At 42.1% G+C, this 9856-nt stretch overlaps 1 protein-coding gene across 1 annotated transcript in view; it reads left to right on the forward strand.

Moving 5' to 3' along the window:
- Positions 1-977: 977 nt before the first annotated feature.
- The window catches only part of LOC104995165 (chromosome unknown open reading frame, human C9orf85), a 60368-nt gene continuing 51489 nt past the window's right edge, over positions 978-9856 (forward strand). Inside the window, exon 1 of the mRNA XM_010848891.1 lies at positions 978-1182. Coding sequence (XP_010847193.1) covers positions 1081-1182 — 102 coding nt within the window. The 5' untranslated portion in view covers positions 978-1080. The remainder of the gene's footprint in view (positions 1183-9856) is intronic.

A 9856-nucleotide genomic window follows, 5' to 3' on the forward strand; every position in this document is an offset into this window, starting at 1 on the left:
GCCAAGGCGTCAGGCTGAAAGGGCCGGGAGGGAACCTCTGCCGCCGCGCTGTCCTCTGCGAGGCGCGATCCACGCTGCTGCTGCTGCTGCCGCTGCCGGACTCTGCCCGCCTGCGGGCGGGCCCGGCCGAGAAGCCGGGAAGAGGGCTGCAGCCCCCGGCGCCGGGACGTGGAAGGACGGCGGCGCCCGAGGGGGCCGGCTTAAGCTCCTGAGTCTCGCCTCGCGCCGACCCTGTTCTTCCACACTGGCTCGCGTTCTGCTGACTAACGGCCCCGGCGCGAGGCGCTGGAGCGGCCGCCTCCGCCGCCGCGGTCGGCTGCTCCTGGGCCTCACGTCCCGCGCGGCCGTGGTCGCAGCTGCCGCAGCCGCCGCCACCTCCCTTTCTGGCACTGCAGACACCACCCAGACCCAGCCAGATCTTTTCTTTTTTCTAATTCTCTTTTCTTCGCTCCCCTACAGCCTGATGGCCGCGGGGCTCGCTCTCGTGGCGGGAGGCTGGAAGGGAAAACCTGGGGTTTGCGGAGAGCTCACTAAGCTAGGAGTTGGTCACTGACTGTAGGAAGATGCCAAAGCTGACCCCGGCTCCAGCCTGCGAGCGGGCAGGGGGAGGGACGGAGTCTAGTTTAGCCCGACTTCCACCAATCACAAGCAACCCGGAGGTGTAGCGCTCCGGAGAGGCTGAGCAGAGTCGGCAGGAGGCGGGGATTGCGGAAAAGGAGAGCCAATAGAAGCAAGGCCTCCCCGCCCCTCGACTTTGATGGACTTCCACATTCGGACCAATGGGGGAATTCTCGCTTCGAAGAAAGCGGGATTTTTACGCCGGGATTGAGAGAGGCTGAGCGAAGGGGGAAGGATCGAGACTGGGCGGTTTTAAAAGGGCCTTGAGGGCGCTGAGAGGCCTGAGGGTGTCCTTTGACCTCCTCGAGGAGTCACGTGGGTAGGCCGGGGGCGGGGACAGAAAGGCTGGTTAAGTTCCTTCCGGGTCAGTAGTAGAAGCGTGAGCTCCGTGGGATAGTTCCTCGCAACTTACTCTTGCCTGCACCTTCCTTGTCCCAGAACGAGGCGATTGTCGTTTCTGCGATGAGCTCACAGAAAGGGAACGTGACTCGTTCCAGGCCTCAGAGGCACCAGAATACTTTTAGCTTCAAAAATGACAAGTTTGATAAGAGTGTTCAGACCAAGGTAGGAACCTGCCTGTTGCACTAAATCTGACTCCAGGGAGGAATGGTTCAGTGGAGGGGAGAGAAGGAGGAGTTGGCGAAGCCAAATGTGGACCGCAGCCCGGAGTTTTGGCTGCACTGCAGCCCTTTCTAAAATGATATTCCCACGTCCTTTCTTTGACCTGCATGTGTTGTCTCCTCGTAAATATTTATATTTGGCAGTCAACATTTAACTAATTGTATAAAGTGAACGGGACCCTCATCAAATTTAAAATGCAATGGGAAAATCGCGTCGTTGAACGTTCCGAATCTGGATTACATATTTGCAGTAGGAAAACGAGGTTTATGGCGCGAGTGTCTTTTTTCAAAGGTTGCACCAAGTCTATGCAGTCACTATTTCTTTTTGGAAAACCCCAGGCCCATAGGTTTGTAGGGAGAGTGTCAAAGTTCTTAAGGGCTCTTAGCCCTAGTATCTGCACCAACACAGTGGGAATTTCTCTCTCATTTGTAAGATTGTTTTGAGAATCAAATTATTTGATCAATGTAAAAATGCTTGTTTTGCTGTTTATATTTCTTTAGAAGATTTCTTTAAGCTGGAAGCAAATTCAGACTGAATAGATAGCCAAAAGTCTTGGGTTATATGCACCTACTGATTTGCTGTTAAGTATTTTCCCCTCCTCCCTTAGCTGTAAGGAGTGGAGATAATCGAAGACAAGAGCAGCTTGGGGGCAGCCTCCAGTATATCAGGTAAACCTGATATTAACATAAACTGGAGCCCAGATTTGCTAGATGTATGGCTTAAGCAAGTTATGTAATATTTAGTTTCTTTGAGTCTTACTTTGATCACAAATGAGAAACCTGCCAGTATTATTGTGAAGTTAAAGTAAATCCATGTATATGAATAATCTGGATCATAATTAGTGTCCGACAGGTGATTAATTTCTCAACATTAGCTGCTGCTGCTGCTGCTAAGTCGTTTCAGTCCTGTCCGACTCTGTGCGACCCTATAGACGGCAGCCCACCAGGCTCCCCCTTCCCTGGGATTCTCCAGGCAAGAACACTGGAGTGGGTTGCCATTTCCTTCTCCAATGCATGAAAGTGAAAGTGAAGTTGCTCAGTCGTGTTCAACTCTTCGCAACCCCATGGACTGCAGCCTACCAGGCTCCTCCATCCATGGGATTTTCCAGGCAAGAGTACTGGAGTGGGCTGCCATTGCCTTCTCCCAACATTAGCTACAAAAGCAAAATGACTGTTTAGGGTACCCAGGGACTTCCTTTTCCTTTCCTCTTTCTATTTTCACTATACAGATATTTAAGGGGCATCTCTCCTGTTCAAGGACCTATTACATGTGTATACAGTGTTCAAAAGAGTTGACTTCAAGGAACTTACGGTTTTCTGGGTCATGGGACAATAAGCACAGAGATGTATAATTATAAATTCTGATGAAGGGAAGCACAGTTGAGTGAAGAGTAGGGGGGATTATTTTTGATTGGATGCTCAGAGGCCCTCTCCTTGCTCTTAATTTGGTTCAAATTCAGAAGGAAAACCTGGAGCAACATTTGGGAAGACTTTACCAAGTTTGTGCCTGTCATCAATAGGTAAAACAGAGTAAAAAGCTGTGCTGTTCCAAATAGATGTCTGTCTTGTCCTGTATTCTTACTCTAAGTTTTTGTACAAGCATTTACTTCTGTTGTTTTTCATCAGGTGATAAAAAGCAGTTTGTTTAATAAGTGAAAGTGTTACTGACTCTTTGCAACCCCATTAGCCTGCCAGTCCATGGGATTCTCCAGGCAAGAATACTGCAGTGCGTTGCGATTACCTTCTCCAGGGGATCATCCTCATCCAGGGATTGAGGCTGATTCTTTACCATCTGAGCCACCAGGGAAGCCCTGTTTAATAAGTAGCGGCAGTGTAGCTTACTGTGCTTCTTGTCCTTGTAAGTACAAGGCTTCTGGAACTTGTACTTCTTGTCCTAGCACTTCTTCCTGGACTTCCTGTACTTTTCATTGTGTGTTTTCTAGTATTATCTAACAACCTTGTCATTATGGTTTCAAATCTTTTCATGCATCTCAAGTTCAGTTGATAAGTTTCATTCTGTTTATTACTTTTATCATTCATTGCTTTGTCTCTATTAAGTTGTGAGGAAGTCTCATTTGTACATTGGTGGAACCACCAGGTGCTTTGTTATTGAAGGTGCTAACAAAAACAGCAAGAAATATTTTACTGAGAAAGGATCATCAGGTTGATTGTTCCTGTGTCTTACGGAGGTATAGTAAGGAATGCTACTGCATTCATGGCAAATTCTTGAACCAGCTATGTTCAGCTGTCGAAAGCCAGGATTTTTTTGTAAGCATCTGACGGTGTCTTCATTCCTGTGCTTTACACCAGAAAGTGTTTGACTCTAACAAAGGAGTGCTAAGATGTGCATGGTTCTCTGTAACTCTCCATGGAGGATTATAGTAACAACTGACTACTTTGTACCTCATTATTTTGTGGGAGTCTTGCAGGATAGTTCCCCTTGTCCTCTGCCAAGTAGTTTATCAAGACTGAAGTTAAAAGTTGGATAATGAGATGTTTTATTGAAGAACAGCTTATAAATTTCAGACAGTATCCCAAAAAGACACAGATGATAGTTGTCTTAAATATATTCTCAAAGAGGAGAGAAGCTTGGCATTCCAAATGCCAAACTTGAACCAGTGAGTCAAAGTAAAAGAGACAGGTTTCAGCTCAACATAAGGGAATTGTCTAATAGTGATTAGCATGCACTAGAATTTTATAACCTCCCTTTCTCTGGGGTTATTAAAAGAAGCCTCTATGGCCATTGGTCTGCAGTACCCTCTCGTGACTTGCAAAGGTGGGTGGAAATGGGAGTAGTTTCATATCTCTTCTAGTCCTTGGTACTAAAACATTGATTATATCAAGACAGGCTTGTGTCCCTTACTGGAAAGGCACTGATGTGTAGTGGAAGGAACCTTGGACCAAGAAAACAGACCCACATTGTAGCTCCTGTTGTGTTTATTTTGCTCTGTGATTTTTTTTTTTTTTTTTTTTTTTTTGCTCTGTGATTTAGACAGTTTACATACAGCTGTTAACCTATGCTACAGGGGCTGATATTATCTTTTGTGTTACCTTCCTCTCTCAGTTTCTGCGGAGATGATTACAAGAAATATTTTTAAGAAATAGTGATATAAATATGCACTAAACATCAGTGTATGATCATTTATATGGACTTGCAGTTGCTCAAAGCATAAAAAGTTGATTAGAAATGTGTGTTGAAAAATACTGAAACACAGAAATGTGTAAAGTAAGTGAAAGTACCTTTTTCCAGGCCTGTTCGTCTTCAGATGTAGTCATTGTTAACAGTTTGATGTGTGTGTTTTTAGACATCTAAGCACAATATAGTACATATGAAATAAAATACATTTCTCCTTTTTCATTAGGAAGATTGGGTATGTCAGAACATAGAGATTAAGCTCTTTCTTTTTTAATGGTTGTGTACTATTCTGTCTTACATATGTAGAAGCTTAATTACTTTTCCTATTAGTAAACTTTTGAGTTGTTTTCAAATTTTCACTGTGACAAATGAAGCTGCAATGAAATTCTTGTATTCATGTTATTTGTTCCACATCATTTATATGGTACGAAACATTGTGGTAGATACTAGGGGTATAAGGTTGAGTGTAATATACAGCCAGGCCTTTAATTGAAGCATATAGTTTGGTGGGTAAGGTGACAGGCATTAAGTAATCTTATGAGTACGTTAATATGAATGGAAGTAAGAGCTGTGAAGGAAAAGTCCAAGGGAACCTTGAGAGTGTCTAGCAGAAAGTCTTGATTAAGTTAGGAGGGTTTAAGAAAGCTTCCCTGAGATCTGAAGGATGGATAGCATTTAACTGAGTGAAATGGGAAGAGCATATATCATCTTCTTAAGGATGCTATTTGTTTCATACGTGTAGTCAACATTGTTTTCACTAGCATGTTCGAAAGCCTTAGAACCCCAGGATCACATGATCTTATTGATGGGGCAGGAGTCAGTTTTGTGGTCAGTACTAGATCTCACTTTTAGGGGGTAATAGTGCCTGCAACACAGGAGATCTGGGTTCTATCCCTGGGTCAGGAAGATCCCCTGGAGAAGGAAATGGCAACCCACTCCAGTATTCTTACCTGGGAAATCCCATGGACAGAGGAGCCTGACAGGCTACAGTCCATGGGGTCGCAAGAGTCGGATATGACTTAGTGACTTAAACCACCAGTGTACGTTACTTAGACGTTTTGCAGATTAAAAAAAGTGATTTAGCCAAAACTTGCTTGGCTGTGCACTTTGGTTTACATAACGCCAGTTGCACTTGAATTAATTTGGGGGGGAACACATTTAACGTGAAGTAATTTGGAGCAGGGGAACACATCCCTTTCAGGAAACTCTTGTTATTACCTTGAAAAGGAAAAGGAAAATCTGAGGCTATATTCTGTAATTAGTTTTGGAAATGAGGTTTTGTTAATAATAGCTAATGCTTTGTACTTAAGTGTGTAAGCAACTGTGAATACTTGATCTAGATTATTTAATTTGATCTTCAAAATAACCCTAAGACAGATGCTACAATTTCCCCAGTTTTGCCTATTGGGAAATGAGTGCCCAAAATTGTGTTACTAGTATGTGGCTATCCATTGATTAGGTGAGGTCTGTGCTGGGAGACCGCAAAGAACAGGTAAATCAAAAGCCCCTTTTTGTGTATGTGTGTTGGCTGTTGTTTTTTAAGACTGTGTTTTTGTCTGTAGTAGGGGCATTGTAACATTAGATTAGGGTTGGAACAGAGATGAGCTTTAGTGCCACTGACCCTAAACACTGCCTGTTTGAAATGTTCCAGGGAAGGCGTCTCTCCTTGCAAAGTGTTGCCCCTGGAGTGTCACATAACACAGGTGTAGGCTGGTTGGATTGGAGTGGGTCCCATCTAGTCAGCCAGGGCTGTGGAGCAGGGATAGGGCTCTTCTCACTCATTTTGTGTGGAAACAGATGCTAGTTCTGTCAGGTCCCTCAGCTTCTGGTTTAGACAGAAGTTTAAAGGTGATATGATTACATTTATACAGCAGAACAGGATTCTATGTTTACAAGCACCTTTATTCACAATAGCCCAACAAATAAAAAAATACAAATATCCTTCAACAAGAGAATAGATAAACAGATTGTGTTTATCTGTTTAACAGAGAAATACTACTCTGCTGTTTTTTAAAAGCTACTGATAGATGGCAGACATGTAGATAAGTCTCAGAAACATTGTGTGAAGGGAAGGAAGTTGGGTATTTCTCACATCTATAGAAATCTGAACAGTAGTTTGCCTTGGGTGGTGGGGGAATTGACTGGAAGGGGCTCAAGACAACTTTCTGGAGTGATGGAAACATGAAGATCACAAAACACTTACTGAAGTGCATTGAATTGAGCCTTGAAGGTCTGTGCATGATACATAAATTTTACATCAATTAAAAATAGATATTATAGTAAAATGACTGATTAACCACTCAAATATTGTAAAGTTCTGTTTTTTTTGTTTGCTTTTTTGTTTGGGCACATTGTAGAAACACTGCCTATTATCAGTATTTTTAAAAAGAAAACTATTTTATTAACTTCTCTATAAAAACAAATGACAGGTCAGCATTCTAACATACTGAATATCTTAGCTAACCACAAGTCAAAATAATTCTAGTAGTTGTCTTCTAATATTTTGTAAGCTTGTAAGCTTTTATTTACAAACTCCAGTCATGACACTTAAGTATTGTCTCTCTGTAAGAGGAATTCAGATGATCGTTACAAAGTGGATCTTGGGAATTCCCTGGTGGTCCAGCGATTAGGACTCTGTGCTTGCAGTGCCGAGGGCCTGGATTTGATCCCTGGTTCAGGAACTAAGATCCCAAAAGCCATGTGGCGTGGCCAAAAATAAAAAACAAACAAAAAACCAAACGAAAACTGATCTTGTTCATAAGATTACTGAGTCTGGATCTTATTGAACAGGGTCGAGTCATAGTAATTTAGTTGGCCATGATGCCTGCTCTGTAAGATGAGTGAATAAAACCCTATTGTGGAAAAGGGGACTAGTGGTAAGGCTCGTTTTGTTCAGGGTAGCTTGGGCTCAAGTGATATGGGATCTTTGTCTTATCTCCTCTAGCCCAAATATGCTGTGCTTTAGGAAACGGTCTCATATTGGTTTAGGTAATCTCTGGTGTGAGTAATTTTGGTATGAGAGATAAAGTGCCAGTATGAGAATAAATGTTATTTCCTAATCTGTGAGTTTCAACAATTAAAGTTTAAAGAAGTGAGTAGCCATTAAATAAATCTTCAGCTTGGCAATGGTTTCCATTATAGTTGTAAGGTAACCATCTTTGGCACTCTGGAGATCACCTGGGACTCCTTTTGATCTTTTTTCCAAATTGGGAAATGTTCTTGGTATATTCACCAATGCTGTCTATTACATGTTGTTTAGTTGCTAAGACGTGTCTGACTTTTTGTGACCCCATGAACTGCAGTATGCCAGGCTGTCCTGTCCATTCGCTTTCTCTCGGAGTTTGCTCAGACTCATGTCCATTGAGTCAGTGATGCCATCCAACCATCTCATCCTCTGTCACCCCCTTCTCCTCCTGCCCTCAGTCTTTCCCAACATCAAGATCTTTTCCAAAGAGCTGGCTCCTTGCATCAGGTGGCCAAAGTATTGGAGCTTCAGCTTCAGCATCAGTCCTTGCAATGAACATTCAGGACTGATTTAGTCCTCCAACACCACAGTTCAAAAGCATCAATTCTTTGGTGCTCAGCTTTCTTTACAGTCCAACTCTCACATCCATACATGACTACTGGAAACACCATAGCATAGCTTTGACTAGACAGACCTTTGTCAGCAAAGTAATGTCTCAGCTTTTTTAATATGCTGTCTAGGTTGATCATAACTTTTCTTCTAAGAAGCAGACATCTTTTAATTTCATGGCTGCAGTCACCGTCTACAGTGATTTTGGAGCCCAGGAAAATAAAATGTCACTCTTTCCACTTTTCCCCTCTATTTCCCATGAAGTGATGGGACCAGATGCCATCATCTTAGTTTTCTGAATGTTGAGTTTTAAGCCAACTTTTTCACTCTCCTCTTTTACCTCATCAAGAGGCTCTTTAGTTCCTCTTTGCTTTCTGCCATTAGTGGTATCATTGGCATATCTGAGGTTGTTATTTCTCCCGCAATCTTGATTCCAGTTTGTGATTCATCCAGTCTGGCATTTCACATGATGTTCCCTGCATAGAAGTTAAATAAACAAGGTGACTGTATACAGCCTTGATGTACTCCTTTCCCAATTTTGAACCAGTCTTGCTGCATGTCCAGTTCTAACTCTTGCTTCTTAACTCACATATAGGTTTCTCAGAAGGCAGGTAAGGTGGTCTGGTATTCCCATCTTTTTAAGAATTTTCCACAGTTTGTTGTGATCCACACAGTCAAAGGCTGGAGTGTAGTCAATGAAGCAGAAGTAGATGTTTTTCTGGAATTCCTTTGCTTTCTCTATGATCCAACATGGATTTAAGTTAAAAGTATCCTCCCCCAGTTCCCTTCTTATTATATTCAGCATACTTTTTTACTTGACAAGGTAATTTAATCTATGATGTACTGAGCATTATAATATGTAGGAATATTGTACTAATTAACAGTCTTTAAAATTTTTTTAAAAAGTCAGTGCTAGTGAGTATTCACTACTTTGAATATTTTTAAGTACTGTGTTCTCTATCTTTTACACAAAATAATCTCATCCATGTTTTGGGATATTTGATTTACCTACAATTCCAAGGTGCCTACACTTGGGCAGGATCAATAAATCGATCCTACAAGTTCCTTAGTTTTAATGCCTGCTACAATATAATTTTTCTACATCAACTGTATGTTTTAGACATTTCACTTTATGTGTAATAAATGACAACTAAAATGAATTTGTTTTGATTTGGTCTATGTGTTAAGGCATAGTACTGTACTCACTGTTGGATTATAAAATTTTATAATTACATTGTCAACACTTGTTTCTGCTGCTGCTGCTAAGTCTCTTCAATTGTTTTCTACATGAAGGTAAATACTGCAGTGTTAGAAATACAGTACTCTCAGAATTCTTCATCTAGGTAAATTAGTTCACCTGAGAGAGAGAGAAAGAGTCATAGTGGATATTAACTCTTCCCCAAACGGGGTCATTTTCTGTTTAGAGAAAAGCTGTGTAGTTGGGGTGTCACCATTGGACAGAGAACCTCAGGGCTGAGAGGTACGGGCTGCTGCAGCATTCATTAGGCATTTGTTATTTTAAGCTGTGGGACTCTTTCCACACCTGCAGAAGTGTTACTGTGAGGTCACAGGCAAGTTTACAGAGAACCTTGCTTATCCTCAGAACAACCTTGCTGTCAGCTCACTCCATTCTCAGTTGTTATTGGTCTTTTGCTCACCAATGACTTTTGTGAAAGGAAGAAATGAAATGAGAAGGGGATAAACGAATAGCTAGCATGCCTAAAATTCCTTTCTGAAATTTTCCCTATCGCTCCAGGGCAAATAGCACTTAAATACATTGAATGAATTAAAGAAACATTCCTCTTCTCACCTTGTCTGTGTGTGCAAGGCCCTCTACATGATCAGATCAGATCAGATCAGTTGCTCAGTCGTGTCCGACTCTTTGCGACCCCGTGAATTGCAGCACGC

Source organism: Bison bison, unplaced genomic scaffold (assembly GCF_000754665.1).
Source record: "Bison bison bison isolate TAMUID 2011002044 unplaced genomic scaffold, Bison_UMD1.0 scf7180017864278, whole genome shotgun sequence".
Lineage (NCBI taxonomy): Eukaryota > Metazoa > Chordata > Mammalia > Artiodactyla > Bovidae > Bison > Bison bison.